Below are 27,025 nucleotides of genomic sequence, written 5' to 3'. Positions count from 1 at the left end.
TATGTTCCCATATCTCTCCCCTCTTGCGTCTCCCTCCCTCCCACCCTCCCTATCCCACACCTCTAGGTGGTCAAAAAGCACCGAGCTGATCTCCCTGTGCTATGCAGCTGCTTCCCACTAGCTATCTATTTTACGTTTGGTAGTGTATATATGTCCATGCCACTCTCTCACTTTGTCACAGCTTAACAGTCTTTATTTTAAAGTCTATTTTAACTGATATGAGTATTGTTACTCCAGCTTTCTTCTGATTTCCATTTGCATGAAATATCTTTTTCCATCCCCTCACTTTCAGTCTGTTATGTGTCCCTAGGTCTATTGTAGACAGTGCACATACAGGTCTTATTTTTGTATCCATTCAGCCAGTCTGTGTCTTTTGGTTGGAACATTTAATCCATTTACATTCAAGGTAATTATTGATATGTATGTTCCTATTACCATTTTCTTAATTGTTTTGGATTTTTTTGTGTGTGGGTCTTTTTCTTCTCTTGTGATTCCCTCCTAGAGAAGTTCTGTTAGCATTTGTGGTAAAGCTGGTTTGGAGGTGCTGAATTCTCTTAGCTTTTGCTTGTCTGTAAAGCTTTTGATTTCTCCATCGAACCTGAGTGAGATCCTTACTGAGTAGACTAATCTTGGTTTTAAGTTTTTCCCTTTCATTACTTTTAATATATCCTGCCACTCCCATCTGGCCTGCATTGTTTCTGCTGAAAAATCAGCTGACAACCTTATGGGGATTCCCTTGTATGTTATTTGTTGCTTTTCACCTTGCTGCTTTTAATATTTTTTTCTTTGAATTTAACTTTTGTTAGTTTGATTAATATGTGTCTCGGCATGTTTCTCTTTGGGTTTATCCTGTATGGAACTCTGTGCTTCCTGGACTTGGCTATTTCCTTTTCCATGTTAGGGAAGTTTTCGACTATAACCTCTTCAAATATTTTCTCAGACCCTTTCTCTTTCTCTTCTTCTTCTGGGACTCCTATAATTTGAATGTTGGTGCATTTAATGTTGTCCCAGAGGTCTCTGAGACTGTGCTCATTTCTTTTCATTCTTTTTTCTTTATTCTGCTCCTCAGCAGTTATTTCCACCATTCTATCTTCCAGCTCACTTATTTTTCTGCTTCAGTTGTTCTACTGAGTCCTTCTAGTGTATTTTTCATTTCAATTACTGTGCTGTTTATCACTGTTTGTTTGTTCTTCAGTTCTTCTACGTCCTTGTTAAACATTTCTTGTATTTTCTTGATCCATGCCTCCATTCCATTTCCTAGATTTAAGATCACCTTTACTATCATTACTCTGAATTCTTTTTCAGATAGGTTGCTTATTTTCTCATTTATTTGGTCTTGTAAGTTTTTACCTTGCTCCTTTGTCTGTACCATATTTTTTTGTCATCTCATTTTTCTTGATGGGTGGGGCTGTGCTCCTGTCTTGCTGGTTGTTTGGTCTGAGGCATCCAGCACTGGAGGTGGCAGGCAGTTGGGTGGAGCCAGGTCTTGGTGCCAAGATGAGGACCTCCGGGAGAGCTCACACGGATTAATATTCCCTGGAGTCTGAGGTTCTCTGTTAGTCCAGTGGTTTGGACTTGGCACTCCCACCACAGGAGCTCAGGCCTGACAACAGGCATCTCAGAATTGGATCCACTGTCCAGCCTCCTGGTTGTACTGAGACACCGTGCTGAGCCATTGTTTGTCATCCAGAAAATTGCCTCAGTCTGGCCAGCCCGTGGCTGCTGCCAGAGCCTGTGTACACCAGGTGGCCACACACACGCACAGCAGGCGCCCAGAGTATCCACGGCCGCCACTCAGCTCTCTAAACAACACACTTTATATAAACAATCTATGGATCAAAGAGGAATTATCAGGGGAAATTTAAAAATACATATAATAGAACTAAAGGAAAATGAAAATACAGCATAGCAAAATTTGTGAGACATGGGTAAAACAGTGCTGAGAAAGAAATTAAAAAAAAGAAAAGCCTCAAATCAAAAGGAAAAGCCACAAGTCAAGAACCTAAGTTTCCACCTCAAGAATCTCAAAAACAGAAGAGCAAACTAGAAGCAAAGCAAGAGAAAGGAAGGAAATAATAAAGATACAGTAGAAATCAATAAAACTGAAAACAGAAAAACAGAGAAAAATCAGTGAAACGGTTGGTTCTTTTAAGAGATCAAAAACTGACAACCAACCAAAAGGATGCATGCACCCCAATGTTCACTGCAGCACTAGTTATAACAGCCAGAACATAGAAGCAACCTAAATGACCATTGATAGAAGAATGGATAAAGAAGATGTGGTTATATATACCATGGAATATTACTCAGCCATAAAAAGGAACAAAATAGCGCCATTTGCAGAGATGTGGATGGACCTAGAAATTGTCATACAAAGTGAAGTAAGTCAGAAAGAGAAAAACAAATATTGTATAAAATAGCTTATATGTGGAATCTAGAAAAGTGGTACAGATGAACTTATCTACAAAGCAGAAATAGAGTCACAGATGTAGAGAACAAACTTAGGGTTACCATGGGGGAAAGGGGGAGGTGGGATGAACTGGGAGATTGGGACTGACATATATACACTACTATGTATAAAACAGATAACTAATGAGAACCTACCGTATAGCACAGGGAACTCCACTCAATGATCTGTGGTGACCTAAATGGGAAGGAAATCTAAAAAAGAGTGGATATATGTATACGTATAACTGATTCAGTTTGCTATACAGCAAAAGCTAACACAACATTGTAAAGCAACTCTACTCCTATAAAAATTAATTTTTAAAAAAATCAACAAACATCTAGCAAGATTGACAAAGGAAAAAAGTGAAGACACAAATTACCAACATAAGGAATAAGTCAGGAATGAAACATGAACATCTCTACACACCCTGCAACTACGAAAGGACAGTAAGGAAACACTATTCAAATATTTGACAAACATAATTTAGTGCTATGAATAATCTCTTTTAAAAGTTTGTTATTAGGCAACTGTTTAAAAATGTTAAATGCTTTGTATGATTTAATCTTTTGATTGAACATTTTCTTCAGAGAGCTATAAAGCTAAAAGATTATAATTTTCATCATAAAACCATGAAGAATGTTTCATCCTTATACTGTTCGGGTGTCTAGGGGAGCCTTTCTAATCCTAACAACTCATCACCAACATATAATGATGATTTAGAAGAAATGAACCAATTTCTCACAAAATGAAACAAAACAAAAAACTACCACAACTTACCCAATATGAAGTAAATAATTTGGATAGGGCTTCCCTGGTGGCGCAGTGGCTGAGAGTCCGCCTGCCGATGCAGGGGACACGGGTTCGTGCCCCGGTCCGGGAAGATCCCACATGCCACGGAGTGGCTAGGCCCATGAGCCATGGCCGCTGACCCTGCGCGTCTGGAGCCTGTGCTCCGCAATGGGAGAGGCCACAACAGTGAGAGCCCCGCGTACCGCAAAAATAATAATAATAATTTGGAGAGTCCTATACCTATTAAATAAATTGAATTGGTAATTTCAAAACATCCAAAAACCTCTCCAGGTCCAGATGGTTTCACTGAAAATTATAGCAAACTTTTAAAGAATGAACACCAATTTTCCACAATCTCTTCTAGAAAATAGAATTGAAGGGAATACTTTCAAATTCATTTTATTAAGCTAGTATTACCCTGATTTAAAAAAAACACAAAAAACAGATAAACACAGAACAAAAAAGGAAAACTACAGACCAACATCCTTCATAATTACAGATCCTTAACAAAATATTAGCAAATCAAATTTGGCAATATACAAAAAGAATCATACACTATGACCAAGCAGAGTTTATTCCAGGGATGCAGGTCTAGACCAATATTCTAAAACCAACCAATGTAATCCACCACATTAAAAAGCTAAAGAAAAAAACCACATAATTCATCTCAATTGAGGTAAATAAAAAAAGAGTATTTGACAAAACTCAGTACCCATTCATGCAGGAAAAAAAACCTCTCAGATAAAGAGGAATAAGAGGGAACTTCTTCAACTTGATAAAGAGCATCTACAGAAACGTATACTTAACATACACTTAAGAGTGAAAGACTGAATACTTTCCCCTTAAAACTGGGGAAAAAGACATAATGTCCACTCTCAACATACTCATTGAACATAGTGCTGAAAGTTCTTGCCAGTGCAATAAAACAAGAAAAGGATATAAAAAACACAAATTTGAAAGGAAAAAATAAAACCATCCCTATTTGTCAGCTACATGATTGTGTAGAAACTGCAAAGAATCTACAAAAGCAAAAAAATAAAAACCTAGAACAAACAAGTGAATTCAGTAAGGTCATAAGATACAAGATAAACATGTAAAAAAATCAACTCTATTTGCAATGAACACATGGACATACAAAATAAAATATTATAATAAAAAAAACCTCACAAACCCAAAATATTAGGTACAAATCTAACAAAACAAGCACAAGATTTGTATGCTAAAAATGGCAAAATATTGATGAAGGAAACCAATCTAAATATAAATGAAGAGACATTCAATGTTCATGGAATGGGAGACTTAACATAGTAAGGATGTCAATTCTCCCACTCCCTCATATTAATACATGGGTTTAACACAACTCCTACCAATATCCCAAGAAAGATTTTGTGTAGATATTGACAAGATTATTCTAAAATTTATATGAAAAGGGAAAGTAACTAGAATTACTAAAATTCTAATTTGGGAAAAGAATAAAATGAAAGGAACCATCCTACCCAATTTCAAGACCTATTTTACAGCTATAGTAATAAAAACTGTGTAGCATTGGCAGATAGAGAGAAACACATGGAACAGAGAACCTAGAAATAGACCCATAAAAATATGCCCAATTTTTGACAAAAGTACAAAAGCAATTCAATGAAGGAGGGACTGCCTTTCCAACAAATGGTGCTGGAGCAAATGGACATCAATAGGCAAAAAAATGCACTTCAACTTAAGTCTCATACCTTATGCAAAAATAACACAAAATGTATCATGGACTTAAATGTAAAATGTAATACTACAAAGCTTTTAGGAAAAAATACACGAAAAAAATTTCAGGATCCATGGATATTCAAAGAGTACTTAAGACTTGACACCAACCCATAAAAGAAAAATACTGATAGGGACTTCCCTCGTGGTCTAGTGGGTAAGATTCCACGCTCCCAATGCAGGCGGCCCAGGTTTGACCCCTGGTTGGGGAACTAGATCCCGCGTGCATGCTGCAACTAAGAGTCCGCATGCCACAACTAAGGAGCCCACATGCTGCAACTAAAATGGTCCTGCATGCCGCAACAAAGATCCCGTGTGCCACAACTAAGACCCAGTGCAGTCAAAATAAATAAATAAATAAATATTTTTTAACAAGTAAAATACTGATAAATTGGACTTCACCAAAATTTAAATCTTTTGCTCTGAGAAAGCCCCTGGAAAGTGGATAAAAAGACAAGGTAAGTAGTGGGACAAAACATTTCCAAGCCACAGGCCCAACAAAGTATTAGTATCCAAAATATATAAAGACCTCTCAAAGCTCAACAGTAAAAGAGCAAACAATTAGAAAATGGGCAAGAGACAAGAAGAAACATTTCACTCATATGTGATAGGACATATATACAAGTTTTTGCTACAAGTGTTTATAATACAAAAAGACAGAAAGTAACCTCAATGTTTCTCAATAAGGGACTAGTTAGCTTTTGGATCTGCCATCTGCGGCAGAACTGCCGCCAAGGTGCAGATTTTCATGAAGACCTTCCAGGGATGACCATCACTCTTGAAGTTGAACCCTCAGATACAACAGAAAATGTAAAGGCCAAGATCCAGGATAAGGAAGGAATTCCTCCTGACCAGCAAAGACTGATCTTTGCTGGCAAGCAAGTGGAAGATGGACGTACTTTGACTACAACATTCAAAAGGAGTCCACTCTTCATCTTAATGTTGAGACTTCATGGTGGTGCTAAGAAAAGGAAGAAGTCTTACACCACTCTCAAGAAGAACAAGCATAAGAGAAAGAAGGTTAAGCTGGCTGTCCTAAAATACTATAAGGTGGAGGAGAATGGCAAAACCAGTCACCTTCATCGGGAGTGCCCTTCAGATGAACGTGGTGCTGGAGTTTTTATGGTGAACCACTTTGACACACAGTATTGTGGCAAATGTTGTCTTACCTATTGTTTAAACAAACCAGAAGACAAGTAATTGTACACTAGTTAATAAAAGACATGACCTAATTAAAAAAAAAAGAGACTAGTTAAATTATAGTACAACTAAATAATAGTATGTAGCCATAGAAAAGAATAAAGGTGATAATCTTAACTGCTATGCTCTCCAAAATATACTGAAAGGGGGGAAAAAAACAAAGGTACTAAAAAAAGGTGTACCAAAAACACACACACACACATATATACACATACACAAGCTTATCATGGAAAAATCTCTACCCAAGAAACTTGTAAATTGGTTGCCCCTGCGTAGAATGCAAGAACAGTGGAGCAGAGGAGTGAGATGGAAGATTTTCACTGTATAATCTTTTAAGCTTTGAATTTTGTGATTGTGTTCTATAAGTTAAAATAACTTTTATAAAGCATTATGGTTTTTAATTTAAAAAATGAAATAGGATACTTTTTATATTTGTCATGCTCAATATTGAAAAGTATATTAACTATATAAAAATGTAAATATGAAAAACATTTGAAAAAATTACCAAGGACTAAGATGAGTTTATAAATTAATTGTATTTTCAAGAATTGGCTACTATGGATTATTAAATTTTGATGAGTTCAATAGCAAACATGTTAGCGTAAAAATGTAAAGTAGCAATACAATTAAGAACACTGTAGTGGGACTTCCCTGGTAGTGCAGTGGTTAAGAATCCACCTGCCAATGCTGTCCTAAACGCCCAAAGCCTTGCCACCCTCCAAAATACACTGAATGTGCTTAAATAACCCACTGTCTCCCTTTCCACCCACTAAGACTCTCAATCTCTCATGAACAGGTGTGATTTCAGTTACAGATATTGAGAAAGGCACTCTAAATAAACTAATGTAAACAACATGTAGCTTAAATTTTCCTAAAGGTACAGTTGGCCATTCAACTTGGGGTTTAATCCACACGTAGCTTAAGAGCAGGCCTTCCATATCCACGGTTCCACCGCATCTGCAGATTCAACTAACCACCAAGTGTTGTACTGTAGCATTTACTACTAAAAAATATCCATGTATAAGTGTACCCATACAGTTCAAACCTGTGTTGTTTCAAGGGTCAACTGTATTTGTGATTTTATAAAAAAGTATATTTGTTAATTTAAATGAAAGTACAATTGATAGAATTTCACAGACTACTACTTTAAAAAACGAAGATGTTTAAGAAATAATGAAGTAGCCTGTATCTATTCAGGAGTACTTCTTAGCCTAGCCTTAGCTCCTCAAAGTTATGTTATGTATGCGTATATATCTAGAACACAGTTAATTCAACCATTTATCCAATGATTAAAAAGATTTACACATTTGTGCTGCATTATTTTTTTGAAGATACTATATTAGTTCTTTAAATGATATCTATATTTGGAACTATCTTATCATTCACTATATTATAAATACTTCGATGCAAAATCTTGTTTATCCTTTTACTACCCTATGAAGCCAATCACAAGATTTTGCATACAGAAGCTCCTCAAATATTTCTTGAATTTAATTGGGTTCTCCAGTGGAACAGAGTAACAAGGGTTCTGAAAGTACCTTCTGCTTGTTAAGTCAAGAACTAAGAGTTTTAAAAACCAAACACTAGGACACAACTAATTTAAACCAAATACAAATTATTTTCTTGTGAAAACCAGAAAACTTTATCTTACATAGCACAATGGACAAATCTCAGGGTATAGATCTGAATTTTACTCTAATTATTAGTGCTATGTCCCACTGGCAATTCACAAGGTGTTACAAGAGTGCACCAGCACAGAGCCAATCTGTACAGACTGGGAGAGGTTTCTGTTGTTGTTTGGTTGGTTGATTTTTTTAGCTCCTGGAGCTCAAAGAAATCTCTGTCAAAATACTATGGAAACACAGGCTAAGTAACAGAGACTTCAGTGATTATACACACCAAGGAATACTGTGTTTGAAAAAAAACAATCACTTATGAAAGTCATTAAACAAACATATTGATAACCTTCTACAATCAAAAACAAAACCAAATAAAAACAAACAATAAAACAGCAAGCCCTGGCGAAAGGGAAGAATCTGATTTCAATAGTTACCATATTATAGTATTCAAATGCCCAGTTTTAAAAAAAGAAAAAAATCACATAGCATACAAAAAAACAGGAAAGTATGGCATGTTCAAAGGAACAAAATTAACTGAGAGAAATGGCTTAGGAAGCCCAGACATCAGACTAACTAGGCAAAAACTTTCAAACAACTGACTTAAATATGCTCAAAATGCTTTTTTAAAAAATAGTAAACAAAACCTAAGGGACCTGTGGTATAACAAGTAGACCAGAACATGCATTATGGGAGTCCCAGAAGGAGAAGAGAGAAAGGGACAGAAATAACATTTGAGGCTGAATGGCTGAAAACACCCCAAATCTGATGAAATACATTAATCTACAAATTCAAAAAGTTCAATAAAATCTAAGTAGGATAAATTCCAAGAAACACACACCAAGGCACATTATAATCCAACTGTCAAAAACAAAACCCTAAAAGCAGCAGGAGAAGCAACTCTTCATGTACGAGGGGTCCTCAATAAGATCAGCAGCTTATTTCTTATCAGAAACCGTGGAGGCCCAAATACAGTAGGATGGTATATTTAAGTGTGGAAAGAAAAAAAATGTCAACCAAGAATTCTATATCTGGCAAAACTGTCCTTCAAAATGAGGTACAGGGCTTCCCTAGTGGCGCAGTGGTTGAGAGTCTGCCTGCCGATGCGGGAGACACGGATTTGTGCCCCGGTCCGGGAAGATCCCACATGCCGCAGGGTGGGCTGGGCCCGTGAGCCATGGCCACTGAGCCTGCGCGTCCGAAGCCTGTGCTCCGCAACGGGAGAGGCCATGGCGGTGAGAGGCCCACGTACCGCAAAAAAAAAAAAAAAATGAGGTACAAATTAAGATGTTGCCAGATAAGCAAAAGCTGAGGGTGTTCACTACCATCAGACCTGCCCTACAAGAAGTGCTAAAGATAGTCCTTCAAGCTGAAATGAAAGGACACTAAACAGCAACTCAAAGTCATATGATGAAATAAAGGTCTCTAGTAAAGGTAAATACACTGGCAAATATAAAAACAAGTATTACTGTATATTTGGTTTCTAACTTTGCTGTATTTCCTATAGGATTTCAAAGACAAATGCATAAAAAATAACTATGAGTCCATGATACTGGATACACAATGTATAAAGATGTAATTTGTGGCGACAGCAACATAAGGGGGTAAGACTGAGCTGTATGTTACTGAAGTTAAGTTCACATCAATGCAAACTAAACTGTTATAAATTTAGGACATTAAACGTAATTCACCACAAAGAAAATATCTAAAAAATACACACAAGCAATGTCCCTGGTGGTCCAGTAGTTAAGACTCTGCCAGGTTCTATCTCTGGTCAGGGAACTAGATCCCCCATGCCATAACTAAGAACCAACATGCCACAACTAAAGATCCCGCATGCCGTAACTACGACTCAGAGTGGCCAAATAAATAAATATTTTTTAAAAATACACACAAAAGGAAATGAGAAGGAAATAAGAATGGTTCACTACGATAAACTAATTAGAAAAAAAAAAAGAAGGCAGTATGTAATGGAAGAAGCGAGCCACAAAAAAGGTATAAAATTTCACAACAAAAAAGCAAAATGATGGCAGAGGTCCTTCCTTATCAGCCATTAACTTTAAATTTAATTGGGTTAAACTTTCCAATCAAAGCCAGAGATTGGCAGGATGGATTAAAAAACATGATCCAACTATATGCTGCCTATAGAGACTCACTTTATACACAAAAGTATAAATAGTTTCAAAGTGAGAGGATGGAAAAAGACATTCCATGAAAACAGAAAACAAAAGAGTATTAGTGTGGTTATTCTAATATCAGACGAAATAGGCATTAGATCAAAAACTGTTACAAGAGACAAAGAAGGACATTTTATTTTGAAAAAAGGGTCAATTCATCAAGAAGATAAAACAATTGTAAACATATATGTTAACATATACACACCACTATATATAAAATAGATAACCAACAAGTACCTACTGTATAGCACCCAGAACTACAGTCAATATCTTGTAACAACCTATAAGGGAAAAGAATCTGAAAAAGAATACATACACACACACACACACACACACACAACTGAACCACTGTGCTGTACACCTGAAACTAACACGACATTATAAATCAACTATACTTCAATAAAATCTTTTAAAAACAAATAAACATATACGCACAAACAACAGACCCCCAAAAGATATGAAGTAAACATTGACCAAATTGAAGAGAGAAATATTAGTTCAATACACCAATTTCAATAACAGAACATCTAGATAGAAGGTCAATAAGGAAGTAGAGGACTTGAACACTATAATCCTAACAGACATATAGAGAACACTTTACCCAGTAACAGTAGAATACACATTCTTCTCAGGTACGTATGGAACATTCTCCAGGATAAGCCATATGTTAGGCCACAAAACAAAGACTCAATAAATTTAAAAAGACTGAAATCAGACAGAACCTTTTCTGACTAAGAATAAAGATAGAAATCAACAACTGCGGGAAAACTGGAAAACTCACAAATATGTAGAAGTTAAACAACACATTCTTAAACATCCAAAGGTTCAAAGAAGAAATCCTAAGGGAAATTAGAAAATACTTAGGGAAAACACAACATACCAAAACTTAAAGGATACAGCAAAAGCAGCACTTGGATGGATATTTATGACTATAAATGTCTACGTTAAAAAAGAAAAAAGATATCAACAACCTAACTTTACATATCGGGGTACTAGAAAAGAAATTAAACTCAAAGCCAGGAAATAATAAAAATTAGAGATAAATGAAACAGAGAACAGAAAAACAACAGACAGAATCAATGAAACCAAAAGCTGCTTCTTTGAAAAAAACCAGCAAAATTGACAAACCTTTTATAGACCATCTAAGAAAAAGAAAAGACAAAAATAACTAAAATCAGAAATGAAAGTGGGGAAATTATTACCACTGCCCTCACAGAAATAAAACAGATTGTAAGAAAATACTATGAACAATTACACACTGAAAAACTAGATAATATAGAATAAATGGACAAATTCCTAGAAATACACAAATTAACCTAAACTGACTCAAGAAGAAATTTAAAATCTCAACATATAACAAGAAATCAGTAATCAAAACCTGACTCAGTAATCAAAACCTTCCAACAAGGAAAGATGCAGGACCAGACAGCAGCACTAGTGAATTTTACCCAACATGTGAAGAATTCCAAAAAAACAGAAGAAGAAGGAACAGTTCTTAACTCATTCTGTGAAGCCAGCATTACCTTAATACTAAAGGCAGATAAAGACATCATGAGAAAATTACAGACCGATATGCTTTATGAGTATAGATGCAAAATTTCTTAACAGAATACTAGCAAATTGAATCCAACAGCATATTAAAACAGCACCTTGACCAACTGGGATTTATCCCAAGAATGCAGAAGCAATTCAACATTTAAAAAAAAAATCAATATAATAGACATTAATAGGATAAAGGAAAACACACATGATCACTCAATTAAGTCAGAAAAGGCATTTGACAAAACCCAACATCCTTTCATGATAAAAACACTCCTAAAACTAGAAATAGATGGGAACTTCCTCAACATGACAAAGGGCATCTATGAAAAACCCACAGCTAAACTGAAAGCTTTCACCCCAAGATCAGGAATAAGACTAGGATGCCCACTTTACCACTGCTATTCAAAACTGTACTAGATGTTCTAGCCAGAGCAATCAAACAAGAAAAAGAAATAAAAGGCATCCAAATGGAAAGGAAGAAGTAAAACTATTTTTATTTGCAGATGACATCATCCTATATGTAGAAAAGTCCCGAAGAATCCATAAGAAAGTTACCAGAGCTAGTAAATTAATTTAGCAAAGTTGCAGAACAAAAATCAACACACAAAAAGCTGTTGTGTTTTACACCTACAAGGTACAATCTGAAAAGGAAATTAGGAGTGCAATTCCATTTAGCAACTAAAAGAACAGCATCTAAAAGAATAAAATATCTAGGAATGATTTACCCAAAGAGGTGGAAGTATCTTACCCTGAAAACTACAATATATTGCTGAAGAAAATTAAAGAAGACCTAAATAAATGGAGAGACATCCTGTGTTCATGGGTAGGAAGACTTTATATTAAGATGCCAATACTAACCAAAATAATCGACAGATTCAATGCAACTTCTATCAAACTCCAATAGCCTTTTTTGCAGAAATGGAAATGCCAATTCTCAAATTCATATGGAATTGCTGAATAGCCAAAACAATCATAAAAAGGAAAAACGAAGTTGTAGGACTCCACTTCTTAATTTCAAAACTTACTATGCTATGCTACAGTAAACAAAACAGTGTGGTACTGCCATAAAGATAGACTCATAGACCAATGCAATAGAATAGAGAGTCCAGAAATAAATCTATACATCTACGGTCAATTGATTTTTGACAATGATGCCAAGTCTATTCAGTGGGGAAAGATCAATCTCTTCCACAAATGGTGTTGGAACAACCAGATTTCTATATGCAAAAGGATGAATTCATTTCCACATCTGTGGAAATGAATTTTCCACAGATTTCCACATGTATTCGGTGTGAGTTCCACCTAACTCACACCAAATACAAAATTTAACCCCAAAAGGATCAATGACCTAAATATAAGAGCTAAAACGTAAATTTCTTAGAAGAAAACTTAGGGGTAAATCTTCATGATCTTGGATTTTGCAATGGATTCTCAGATATGACACCAAAAGCACAAACAATGAAAGAAAAAATAGATAAACTGAATTTCATCAAAATTTAAAACTTTTGTGCAAAGGACATTATCAAGAAACTGAAAAGACAGCTTTTTGGTTGTGTTTTAATGGGAGAAAATATTTACAAATCATATAGCCGATAAGGGTCTAATATCAAGAATATACAATGATGTCCCAACATTTAACAACAAAAACACAAACAACCTAATTTTTAAACTGGGCAATGGACTTGAACAGACATTTCTCCATGGAAGATATACAAACAGCCGTTAAGAACATGAAAAGATGCTCAACATTATTAGTCATTAGGGAAATACAAACCCAAACACAATGAGGTATCATTTCACATCGACTAGGATGGCAATTAAAAACAAAAAAAAACAGAAAATAACATATAAGTGAAGACGTGGAGAAACTGGAACCTTTGTACATTGCTGGTAGGAATGTAAAATCATGTGACTGCTGTGGAAAGCAGTATGACAGTGCCTCAAAAAGTTAAACATAGCATTACCAAGTGACCCAGCAATTCCACTTCCAGGTATATACCCAAAAGAATTGAAAACGGGAACTCAAAACAAATACTTGTATACCAATGTTCACTGTAGCATTACTCACAATAGCCAAAAGGTAGAAACAACCCAAGTGTCCATGAACAGAGGAATGAATAAACAAAATGTGGTATACACACGCAATGAAATATTATTCAGCCTTAAAAAGGAATTAAATTCTGATACAATATGGATGAGACATTATGCTAACTAAAATAAATCATACACAAAAGGACAAATATTGTATGATTCCACTTACATGAAATATCTGGAATAGGCAAATTCATAAAATCAGAAAGTAGATTAGAGGTTACCAGGGGCTGGGGGAGGGGGAAGTTAGGAGTTATTGCTTAATATGTACAGAGTTTCTGTTTGAGGTGATGAAAAGTTTTGGAAATAGATAGTGGTGATGGTTGCACAACCTTATGCATGCAGTTTTTGGCACTGAATTTACACTTAGAAATGGTTAAAATGATTAATTTTGTTATATATATATGTTTTTTTACAATAAATAAGAGAAAAAGTTATTAAACATATGGACAGAAATCAGAATCCTATCAAAGTCCTTAAACAAAACAGCTGTGAATGCAATTATCAGTAAGTGCATTCCATTACAAACTACTGAGCCATACACAGAAATCAATTTACCTGCAAATGGATTGTAAGTAAAATAGAAAATGGGACTTGTCTATATAGAAAGGGAAAAGTTTGTTTCAGGAATTATAAAAGAATAACTGGAATTTAAGTTAGCTTATTACAAAAAGTCTCTAATTTAAAACTCAACTTTTTTTTAATTCCAAGGCTTATTTATTATCTATTTTTTTAATTTTTATTTTTAACCCTGAACCAAACTTTCTGTACACTAGGATTGGAGTGTTTTAACATATATGGGAAGATTACAGATTTTCCTTTTACCACCATATACAAGTTTCATAAAAGCAACAATTATGTTTCATTTTTTAATTGTCCATAATGTTTGCCATACAATAAATACTCAACAAATTTGGTGAATAAAACCAAACCAGTCAAAATCAGCAGGAAAATTTTGAAAACTCTTTTCAAAATCATCTTCCCATTACAATTTTAAAATACCTACTTTAAAAATAATATGAGTAGTTCAGGGTCCATAAAACCAAAACTTTAAATTACTTCTTTTCTCCAGTGTATGCTCCCTTCCCCAACTCCAATGGGAGATTTCCAGAATCTGACTTTATGAGTAATTTCTTTTACTGATTTGTGTTTGTCTGCCTGAGGCAGCTCAGTCTAGAAAGGAAAGTCAACAAGCACTCATCTTCATAACTGGACGGCTGGACTACTCAAGGTACTGCTGAAGTGCCTGAAGTGCTCCTGGCTCACTAGTTCATACAGTAATAATACAGGTATCGTTTGCATTGTTTTCTTTCATCTTTACTGCTTTGTTTGTGGTTTGGTACATTAAAGGTTTAATTATGAAATAAACTTGAATATGAAACGCAAACTTTATTTGATAACTACTAAAGCAAACTGTGTACTATTAATATCAATGACAATTAAGTTTTGACTTTTAGAACTCATCCTAAGGTATTTTTTTCTTAAAGCATAAGGGGTTTGGGGGGAACAAATTACCACTTTAACTGAGGGAATACTGTAACTAAATTCTCCCAAATCAGGCAATTTATAGCCACAGACATGACCCTGGCTGGCTATGAGAATGAGCCTCTCAGATCTCTGACTCCAGGGGAAATACTTGACTGTGGGCCCCAGCTGCTGCACTCTGAAATCCATCACTGTGCATGGAGGCCACACTTCTCAACTGGCTGCTGCCAGGCAAAGAGCACCATAGGCATACTAAGGCAGCCCTAGTCCTGGGAGATGAGGAATTTTTGTGATAGGCAACTTTGGCTCAAGGACTTCTGAGGTCTTCGTGAACTTCCTTAGAACTACGACACTTTCACCCAGACTTCCTTCCTTACCTCTCTCCTTCACTTGGAGTCAGACTTACATCAGTCTGACAACTCTCCTTGCCTCTGTCCTCATTTTCTCTCACAAGCACTTCTCCTAATAAATTTCTTGCATGCTTAATCCCATCTTGGCATCTGCTTCTCCCTTGCAGCATTAGACTGTTTTTTTCTATTTTGCCATTTCAAATGAATTATTTGTTTCCCTATTTGCTAAAATAGGATACACCAAACATGACAATTCCAATGCCTTTTGACTGGTAAAGATCTCAACTAACTCCTTAGTAAGTATATTCTTGAGGGGACAAGATCAGAACTTCATACAATTCAACATATGTACTGAGCACCTGCTATACATGAGAAATATGCTAAGCATTACAGGGAATACAAAGGTGAGCAGGATCCTATCGTGCTCTCAAATAGCTCCCAATATAGTGGAGGAGAGAAGCCACAGATACAAACAAACTTTAAAGGGCAGGTTATCATTAAGTACTAAAATTGAAGTATAAAGTACTAAAGAAATTAAGAGATTCATTCTATTTAGGGGATGGAATTGTAGTAGAAAGCCTTTGTAGAGATGGTATTTGAAATGTACACTGAAAGACATCATCAGGGCCTTCAGGTTGTACCTGCCTGTAATTAATAAGGACAATCCAACAAAGATCCCTTCCATGCTTGCACGCTTGACTACCCACAATGTGTAAATTCCTCCTATCACAATTCTCTCACAACTTCTCATTCCCAGAGCACTGATGGTTTCCTAGTTCCCCTCCAAAGGTGTTCCTCTCCCAGTATCCCCCCTTTCATCACCATTACCACTTAGACTCCTATGCCAGAATCCTGGGAATCAGCTTTGACTCCTCTCACTACCCTGTCATTCAACTACCAATCTACCTCTAAATCTAAACTCTGTCCACTACTTCCCTGGTGGTGCAGTGGTTAAGAATCCACCTGCCAGTGCAGGGGACACAGGTTCGAGCCCTGGTCGGGGAAGATCCCACAGTCCGCGGAGCAACTAAGCCCGTGAGCCACAACTACTGAGCCTACGCTCTAGAGCCCGCAAACCACAACTACTGAAGCCCGTGAGCCTAGAGTCCGCGCTCCGCAACAAGAGAAGCCACCGCAATGAGAAGCCCGTGCACTGCAACGAAGAATAGCCCCCGCTCGCCACAACTAAAGAAAGCCCACGCGCAGCAACGAAGACCCAATGCAGCCAAAAATAAATAAATAAAAATAAAATATGTCCACTTTTCTTTATCCCCACAGCTACTGCCCTAGTCAAGACCACCATCATCCCTTCCATGAATTGCTGCAAAAGTCCCCTAACCTACCTTCCTGCCTACAGTTCTGCTGCCATTTAATCCAGGCTCCACAGAGCAGACAGTGATCCTTCAAAATTCATATCTAATTATCAATATCCTGCTTAAAACCTTTCAGTGGTTCCTCACTGCTCACAAGATAAAATGAAACAATTTGGTTCACAAGACCTGGCCCCACGCCCCAGACTCCAGCTACTCAGAATTCCTAAGATGCTGAGCTCCTCTTGGACTCCAAAGACTCTTTGGACCACAAACCCTTGGAACACACTTCCTCCTCATCCTCACCTGGCTAACTCCGACTTCCACTAAAATGTCACTTCCTTCACTCCCAAATATAAACATACAAGGATAGTCTCCTAGCTTCCTATTGCCATCCCAAGACCATTACTTCTCAGCCCCTTCCTTTATGGTCTATGCTGTCTTTTCATTAACTACCACCTTTAAAATTATTACTTTTTTATACAGCAGAATCCTTTTGTCAAATGCAATTCTACACAGAGCCCCAATATGTAGAAGAGTTAAGCTTCTCAGCCTAACTCAAGGAGTTTCAAAACCCTCTTCATTCAGCCTCCTTCCCTCCTAAGACACTGCTTCCCTAAAACCTAAGGTGCAGGACAATTAGAACACCATTGTCTGTATTATACTGCCTACTCAAAGGAAGAAACACAGTACAGTGGAAAGAGTTGTCTCTGAAGCTAAACAGACATAAGTTCAAATCTTGATTCTACTCATTAGTCACAAGATCTTGAGCAATTTGCCTGAGGATCCATTTCCTCATCTGTAAAACTCAGCTGTAAAAATCACCACCTTGAGAAGTCAATGGGTAGAACAGAGATAAGTATGTGAAGTACCAAGCATAGTGCCTAGAATACTGACACAAAGCAGGAAATCAATAAAATACTACCTGCTATGGCTTATCCAGGAAATGTAGGTTAACATTCAAAATCAATTAATATGATTTACCATAATACTGACAGAATAAAGGAGAAAAACCTTATGATTATTTTAAGAGACACAGAAAAATCATTTGACAAACTTCAATATCCATTTGTGATTTTAGAAAACCCCAAAACTCTCAGAAAACTACAAGTGGAAGGGGAAATCCTGAATCTGATAAAGAGCATCAATGAAAACTAACATCATCCTTAATGGTGAATTAAGACATGCTTTTCCCTTAAGAATGAGAACAAGGCAGGATGAGCACTCTCCCTACTTTGATTCAACACTGTAATGGAAGTCCTAGTCAGTAAAATAAGAAAAAAAAATAAATATAAGACTCTATTTGCATATGACATAATTATGTAGAAAATTCTATAAAATCTACAAAACAACTACGAGCAAGGTCAAAGGATACAAATCAATATACAAAAGTTAGCTACATGCTTTTGTTTTTTATTCAGATATATCATCTTTATTAAACAACTTTTTTGAGTTTCATAATGCCTTTCTTTTTCATGCATTTTCGGCACACTGAAGGACTCGACTTATATTTAAGGACTTCCAAATGATAACAATATAAGATTTCTGAAATTCCCTCTCTCTTTCCCCTTAGAAGCCTCTCTCCTTCATCTCCCATTTGGACTAAATTCTCTCTAGGCCTGGGAACATGTGTTACCCTGCAACTTCTCTTTATTGCTCTCCAAATTTTCACCTATTGTTTATATACTTGTAGCAAACAACTGGAAAATAAAATTTTAAAACAATTTATGATAGCATCAAAAAGCAAAATATTTCAGATTAAACATAACCAAAGACATGTAAGACTTCTACACTTAAAGTGTTTCTGAGAGAAATTTAAATAGTACCTGGCAAATTAAAAGTCTAAATAAATGGAGACCTATACTACATTCATGAATCCAAAGATTTGCTATTGTTAAGATGTCAATCCTCCCTAGTTATCTACAGATTCAATGCAATTACAATTAAAATCTCACCAAGATTTTTTGGTAGAAATTGACAGAATGGTTCAAAATTTATATTGAAATGCAAAACCTAGAAACAATAAAATAATATTTTAAAAGAAGGAGGACTTACACTACCTAACTTTAAGACTTACTGTAAATCTACAGTAATCAACAGTGTGGTATTCGGGTAAAGATAAACAAAACATCAATGGAATAGAATGGAGAGTCTAAAAATATATATATTTTTAATATATATATTACATATTTAAATATACACTTACATTAATATATAATGTATATTCATTAATTTTCACAAAAACAACAACAGGGAAAGGAAAGTCTCTTTGACAAATAGTTCTAAAATAACTAGATACAAGCATAAAAAAATGAATCTCAATTCTTACCTCATATCATACACAATTAATTTGAAATGGACCACAGATTATGTAAAAGCTAAAACTATAAAGCTTTTAGAAAATAGCATTAGGACCATGTCTTCATGACTTGGTGGCAGGCAAGGGGTTCTGGGACAGGGCACAATAACCTTAAAAGAAAAAAAACCTGATAAATTTGACTCCATCAATATTAAAAACTCGGGTTCATCAAAAAACACCATTAGGAAAATGAATAGACAAGCCACAGGCTAGAAGAAAATATTCATGAAACATATATCTGATAAAGGACAGTTAACCAGGGTATACAAAGAACTCCCACAACTCAATACTGTAAAGAAAAACAGCTCAATTTTTTAAATGGGCAGCAGATTTACACAGACACTGCCCAAAAGAAGATATACAAATAACCTACAAGAACAAGAAAGAGTGCTCAATATCATTAGTCATCAGGATATAGCAAATTAAAACCACAATGAGGGCTTCCCTGGTGGCGCAGTGGTTGAGAATCTGCCTGCTGATGCAGGGGACACGGGTTCGTGCCCCGGTCCGGGAAGATCCCACATGCCGCGGAGCGGCTAGGCCCGTGAGCCACAACTACTGAGCCTGCGCGTCTGGAGCCTGTGCTCCGTCCGCAACGGGAGAGGCCACAACAGTGAGAGGCCCGCGTACCGCAAAAAAAAAAAAAAACACAATGAGATACCACTACACACCCACCACAACGACTACAATTAAAGACTAATAACACTGAGTACTGGCAAGGATGTAGAGCAACTGGAACTCGCATACATTGTTGGTGGGAACAAAAAATGGTACAACCACTTTGAGAAAAGGTCTGGGAGTTTCTTATAAAACTAGCGGACACTTACTCTATGAGCCATTTCTCCTGATATTTACCCTAGAGAAATGAAAACATTTCTACAACACAACCTGTATAAGAACATTCATGGCAGCTTTATTCATAATGGCCCCAAACTGGAAACGTCCCTGGTATACATCCACTTGATAAACTTTTGACATGTTCATATGATAGAAAAAGGGAATGAATTCTTCATAAACACAATCTCAAAAGCCTTTCCAAAAATATATACTGTACAATTCTATTTATATGATATCCTAGAACAGATAATATTAACCTATGGTAGGATGATAGAAGATCAGAAGAGCAGTTGCTTCTGGAGGTTGGGGGCAGGAACTGACTGAGAAGGCACATGAGGGATCTTCGATATCTTGGTAGAGGCTTAGGTTGTACTGATTTGCCAAAATTCATTAAATGGTACAATTAACATTTGTGTATTCCATTATACGTAAATTTTACCTAAAAAACAAAAAGCACTGCAAATACTGAACTCTAAGTTAATGACATACATGCTGAAGTATTTAGGGGTAAAGTGTACCGATGTCCACAACTTACTTTGAAATCCGTCAAAACGTAAGTTGTATTGGTGGATGAATAGAGAGATGGATAGGCATGTGATAAAGCGAACAGTAAAATGTAAATTATAAAATCCAGGTGTAAACTGTAAAATAATTCCTTACCTGCTCCCATTACCCTTTTCTAACTCATTGAGATTTCTAATCCATGGAGCTCTCATTTACACCTCCATTATGTCTCTTATAGCTTCACTTCCAATCATCTGAAATATCTCTATTCTCTTCGTCTCTACTGCAGCCACCTGCAACCAACTACCCTTCTCTACCCATTTACCTAAACTGATGAGTGCTGCCCGAGGAAAATCTCACAACCACTAGACCAATGAATGCTACTCCAAATTTATAACTTCCACACTCAGCACTGCTGAGCAATTCCTTTCTAATTCACTGGTTGGCTCCTTCTCCAGACTCCACAGCAGCAATTCCAAAACTGGATTATGCTTCTTAAACTCCTTACTCATTTCTCTTTCCTCACTCTATGTAAAGGATCTTGCCTTTCATTCCATCATGAACATAGTGGCTACCGAGCATGAACTACCTGCTCCCGAACCTACAAACCCATTTTATCTCACCTCCTCCCACCTCAGAAGAAAGGATGTCATCACTCCTGCCAGAGGTAGCGGATCATCATCAATACTGCTTAAAAATGCAGACTCTGCAACCAAGTTATACTTTCCAAACCTCAGTTTTCTCTCTTATAAAATAGAGACAATAACAGTATACTGTGAGAATAAGAAAACACATGCAAGGCACTTAAAATAGTACCTGGCAAATAATTCAAGGCAAATCCCACTGCTGTGTTCCTGAGCTCATCTTGTTCAGTATCTTCACTAGCATTCTCTATCAGCTCCTTCCCCAAAGCCTCCTAACATAAACAAGTTTCCATCACCTTCAAATAAAAAACAAGTGTCTTCCCCAAACTGAACCCCTTCTTGTCACAGAAGTATCTCTTTTCCCTTCATTTCCAAGCTTCTAGGGGGAAAAAAAAATCTGAAGAAATTCATCTGTTCTTGCTATTCTTTCTCCATGCTCTTCCATCTTCTACTCTCACACCGAAACTGCTTGGACATAAGTGACCCCTAAGCTGTCAAATCTAACTAACATTTTTCAGGCCCCTTATTTGACTTTTCTATAGCCTGATACAGTTAATGACACTTTTCTTGAAACGCCTTCCATTCTCAGCTTCTCAGACACTAGGGTCCCATTCTTTCTACCTGACTCTTTCCTTCTTTATCTCCTTTACTCATGCCTTTCCCTCTGCTCTTCCCCTACACCCTATTGTCCATTCTATTTCCCCAGTTCTGATGCCAGCCTTATTTCATTCTTATCTCTAATCATTTTCAGTGGGTGGCCTCACCTACTTTAACACCTTCTTTGAGGTACAATTAACATACAATGAATTGCAGATATCTGAGCTGTAAAATCCGTTAAATTTTAATATATGTATACTCTCCTGAAACTACTGGTACAATCAAGACAAATGAGCATAAAAGCCTCCCCCCAAAATAACTACTGACTTGCTTTTCATCACTGTGGATGCATTTTCTAGAAATTCATAGTATAAACTGTGGTTTTTTTGAGGGGGCAGGGGGCAGTTTCTTCGGCTTCTTTCATTCAGATTATTTTGAGATTCAGCAATGTTGTCTTGTATATCAATAGTTCATTCCTTTTTACTGCTGAGAAGTATTCCAATGTGTGACTATATCACAATTTGTTTATTAATTCACCTGCTGATGGACATTTGGGTTGTTTCCAATTTTCTGCTGAACAGAACTGCCATGAACATTCATGTGTAAGTCTTTCATAGGATATAAGCTTTGTCTATTCTCATGGCTCTACTCACACACCTGCAAGTCCCAAATCTGTTTCACCAGATACCAACCAGTTGTCAGTTTGACAAGTCCACCTGGATAACCCAAAATGACTTTTAAATCAACAAGTTCAAAACTCATCTTATAATGCCACTCTTTCCACCCCAGCAGGTTCTCCTCCTACATTCTCTATCCTGACTAAAGGCACTCAAACCAGAAACTTAAGAATCCTCCTACTCTTACCATTTCCCCCAATCAATCAGTGAGTTACTAGATCCTGTCAATTCTGCATTTTAAACATCTCTCAAGTAAAATCCATCTCCACACTTCCATCCTAATTCAAATGCTTATCATCTCTTGGCTGGACTATTAACCCTAGCCTTCTTCTAACTTTTCTCCTTACCTTGGGTCTCATTATTCTCCAATCCATTTTCTATTCTATGGCCAAAGTGGATTTTCTAAAATTGAAATTTTATGTTACTCCCCTATTTAAAATTCCTCAATGCCATCTATCCCCTCAAGATAAAATTCATACTCCTTAGCTTAACATACAAAAAATTCTCTATAAATCAGTTTCCTCTCCAAACTCATCTTCTGCCACTTCCCATCATGTTCGAACTTAGTCATTTCTGGATGATGTCAATTACCTTTTAATCCTTAGTGCTGACAGCAATACTTGGTCTGCAGTAGGCACAATATGCTTATGCAATAGATAAGGTAGGACTTAGACTAACAGATATATTGAGACCTTCTGGGGATTTTCAGGAAAAGTAGTAGTCCAGTCTGGCTGAAGCATAAAGTATATGAAAGACTATGGTAAGCAATCCATTCAGAAAAACAGGATGAAGCCAGACCACAGATCACCATCAAGTTTATTCCAAAGAATATACACTTCATTCTATGCCCTCAAAAGACATCAACGGTTCTGAACAAGAGTGTGACACATTCAGAAGTGTCCCATAACTTCTGAAATTTGAAAAATAGATAAAGGAGAGGTGAGGGGCAGTGAACTCAGTAAAGAGGCTACAGCAGTAGTCTGGGAAAGGGGACTCAAGAGCAGTGGGAGTAGAGGGAATAGATTAAAAGAACATGTCAAGGGGAATGAAGCTACAGGCTCTGACTGGGTGTGGGCAGTAATAAGTCATCAGAGATGACTCCAAAGTTTTGAACCAGCCAAATAAAATAATACAGCTAATAAATCAAGAAGAATTCTTTTTTAATAGGTGAAAGGGAGGGAGCTGATCGTTTTGTTTGGGTTTTCCCTACCCTTTCATTCAAATTTAAGTGCCAACCAGGCGTCAGGCACTGTATACATGGAGGATAAAACGAGGGTAAAATATCATCCCTGTTCCCAAAGACCATCCAATCTAGTTGGGGTGGGGAACTTAAACAGGAAAAAAATAGGAACTTAAAATTAATTGTTAAGTGCTAGGCTAGGGTGCTAAAAGAATATTTAGATTGAAAGAAAGACTATCCAACTCAGGCCTGAGGATCTGAGAAAAGATCTGAGGTCTAGAGAGTCCAGAGGATGAGTGGTGTTAGGCCAGGCAAAAGGCCGTCCAGGTGAAGAAAACCTGGATGTTCAAAGAGCCTCAGGTTAGATAACACAAGCTGATGCATCTGCAAACAGTACAATAAGTCGAAAAGAAGATATGGAGATATCCACAGGAAATGTCTAACAAGCAGATGAAAATGCAGGTTTTGAGCTACCAAATATATTTTCAACCTGTCTTTGGTGGCTTAAAATCATCTTTAGTGCATATTTTATATAAGAATTGGGAGAATCTCACACATCAGCGAGACTGTGTACACTTCCACCTTCTCCCATCACTTCTACTGTCAAGCAAGGGTATCTCTGCTTAAAGTCAAACCGGGTTTATATAAATAAGCAAAGAGGAGTGGGGACTGTGGAAAATCTTAGACAGATGCCTTGTTTAAAGAGGGCAGCCATTTACTCAGCTCCAGCAGCTTACTGCCTTGCTTGAATGCTGGCCCAATGTGGAGAGATCTTCCTATTCTCCAAGAAAAGCTCAAAATTCAGATTTTATGTAATATCTCCCACTTGAAAATACTGGCATGTGATTACATTAAAAATAAAACAACACTATGCCAGCCAAAACAAATGCTTTTGTGGACAGATTTCAGCATGGGCCACCAGTGTGGCAGAGTTAGACCTGGTCTGCTAAATCCTCCAGTGCTCTTTTCACTACCTCATAGGAGCCTCAACTGACAGGGTTTCATGGTGACTCCCATGGGATAGGAGCTGCTTGCTTCCAAGCAAAACAGCCCCAAACTGATAGTGCTTTATTAGTTCTTTTATATATTGTCAATAATTTTTGTCTCTTCCCCACCCTGGTCAGGATACCTGCCTCTAGCATCACTGAGACTTCTACTCCCCTTCTATTACAACCTAAGATGGCAAGCTTGCAGGTAAAGCAAAAGTAAACAGAGAGCCTGACAGGATTTCTAATGAATAAAGCAGGTAAGGCATATGGCAAAGATTTGGTTTTTTTAGAAAACAATTATCACAGAGATATCTGTGACTAGTCAGATACCTGAGCAAAAAAGTCAGTAACTTATATTTGAAATACATGAGCAATTTCTACTAACAAGCCAAATAGGTTCCATTGTGAGCTACCAAGAGGGGGAGAGGGAGAACATCGCAAAAGGGAAAGTAAAAGTTGCTGTCCTTTGAGAAATATCAGATACCTCTTAAAACACAGTTTTTTAAAGTATAAATTTAAAAGAAAAGGTACACTATAATCTCAACTCTCAGTGAGGAATAAAAATATTTTAAAATCAGATAACATGAAACATTCTTCGAGCAACAAGAAATGGGGATTTAGAAACACTATTAAAAGAGTAAAGCTATCCCTATATTTATAAGAGGTAAAAGGAAAACAAAATAATCTGATAGTTTTTAATATTCATTCAGAGATCAGTTGCTGATGTTTTAGTGTATTAAGTCACAACGTTGCTTCAGAAGCTCTGAAAATGTAACAACACTTCCTAATCATACTAAAACGTGTAAAAGTACAGATCACGGGGTATATAACTTTAGATAACAATGTGGCAAACTCAAAGAAACACAGAAATGTTAAAATTTCTAATCAACAAACCGAATGACAGTACCAAGATTTTGAGAGAGAAAGAGAGACAAGGGGGGGGCGGGGAGGGAGAGAAAAAGAGAGAGAAAGAAAGAAAGGGAAGGAAGGAAAGCAAGGAAGGAAGGAAGGAAGGCCAGTGGCATGTGCACCCGCCCCTGTGAATCGGAGAAGTCGGGGAATTCAGGGGAATGAAGAGTGATTACAGAGGGCGAGCAAAGCAGGCCCTGTTCCTCCTGGCAGGCGAGCTCTGCAATTACTTAGAGCAAGCATTATGGCCAGAGCATTCTGGAGCCCACTTGGACGAGCAGACTGGACACCTAAAACCGGAGGCTGACAGCAGCTCGGGGAGAGGACCGAGAAGGCGGAAAAGTGGCCTGCTTTGACCTCCACTGAAAACGGAGGCTCCTCCAACTCTCGTCTCTGAACCAGGGGCAGGGGCAGTAAGCTCTCAGCGGTTGGATTCTTCGACAAACTCTCCCAGGCTCCCTGCGGCCTTCCCACACACCACACCGGGTTAATGTCAACACGGAGAGCCAGCGGGTGTGAAAGAACCTCTCGGTGTGCGCCGTCCTTTCTGGGAGGCGGTGAGACCGGGAAGAAAGACGGCTCCGCGCGCGCCCCGCCTCCCAGCCCTTCCCCAGCCCCGGCCCGGCGCCCTCGCAGGGGCTGCAGCCGGGAAGCGCGCTCCTCACCTTTTTCAGCGCAGGCACCAGCAGCCCCCGCCACTTGGGCGCGTTCTCCTCGCTGAAAAACTCGTACGGCAGCTGCTGCGCCTGCATGGTGCCCCCGGGGCGCCTCCGGGTTGGGAGAGGGGCGGCGGCGGCCGGGCCGGGGAGCCGCGAGAGGGCGAGCTCTTAGCGCGGAACAGGGCCGCGGCCCCACCGGACGGCCCGGCCCCCTCGGGGCGCCGAGCGGCCGGGCTAGCCCCGGAGAGGGAGCTGGGTGGCGAAGCCTGCGCCCGGCCACCCACCCGACACGGACACCAGCCGCGAAGAGCGAACGCAGCCCGGAGGCGGCGGCGGTGGCATCCCGCACCACCGCCCCGGGGCCGGGCCCCCACTCCTCCCCGGCCCGCTGGCGCCGCCCCGGGTTGCCCTCCGCCGCGGTCGCCGCCCGCCCGCCCGCCGGGGCTGCGCTCCCGGGCCCGGCCTGGCCCCGCGGCGGAGCCGGCGGCTGGGGGAGGGCGTGTGGACCGACACTCCGGCCGCGGTGCCCGCGCGGCAGGGACCCCGAAACGCGAGCGACCCGGGGCGGGGCGGAGCTGGGCGCGGGGTGTAGCGGGGGAGGGGAAAGGCCCGAGGTCGTTGTTGGGGAATCCGGCTGCCTGAGGTGCCGCCGCGGCCGCCGCCGACGCCGGTGTAGCGCTAGAGCTTCCTACTAGCGAACTGAACCTGCCTGCTACTGAGCATGCGTCGCCGGGCAGGGCCGGTTCGCTCCGGGTTTTCCGGCTCCCCAGCCAAGGAGGAGGGAAGCGCGAGAGAGCGAGGGAGGGCTCCCCGCCGGGCTGTGGCTGCGCCCCCGAGGGCTGCAGGGGGAGGAGCGACAGGGCCCCGAGCGGTCGAACCCCTGGCCGAGTGGGGCCTGCGGGGTGGGGT

At 38.6% G+C, this 27,025-nt stretch overlaps 1 protein-coding gene and 1 pseudogene across 5 annotated transcripts in view; one reads left to right on the top strand and one right to left on the bottom strand.

Annotated features, from left to right (window-relative positions):
* Nucleotides 1–26,318, bottom strand: part of SOS1 (SOS Ras/Rac guanine nucleotide exchange factor 1) — a 147,066-nt gene extending 120,748 nt beyond the window's left edge. For all 5 annotated transcript variants that reach the window (XM_022574017.3, XM_022574019.3, XM_089923258.1 and 2 more), the window contains exon 1: nucleotides 26,123–26,318. In XM_022574017.3, the coding sequence (XP_022429725.1) occupies nucleotides 26,123–26,209 (87 nt within the window). In that variant the 5' untranslated portion in view covers nucleotides 26,210–26,318. The remainder of the gene's footprint in view (nucleotides 1–26,122) is intronic.
* Nucleotides 1,320–7,178, top strand: LOC149747772 (ubiquitin-ribosomal protein eS31 fusion protein pseudogene; annotated as a pseudogene).
* Nucleotides 26,319–27,025: the final 707 nt, after the last annotated feature.

Source organism: Delphinapterus leucas, chromosome 13 (assembly GCF_059928025.1).
Source record: "Delphinapterus leucas isolate spDelLeu-1000000601 "Yukka" chromosome 13, BTC_Dleu_Yukka2, whole genome shotgun sequence".
NCBI classification, from domain to species: Eukaryota; Metazoa; Chordata; class Mammalia; order Artiodactyla; family Monodontidae; genus Delphinapterus; species Delphinapterus leucas.
The sequence above is the reverse complement of the archived record's forward strand: the minus strand, read 5'-3'. Positions and strand labels throughout refer to the sequence as shown.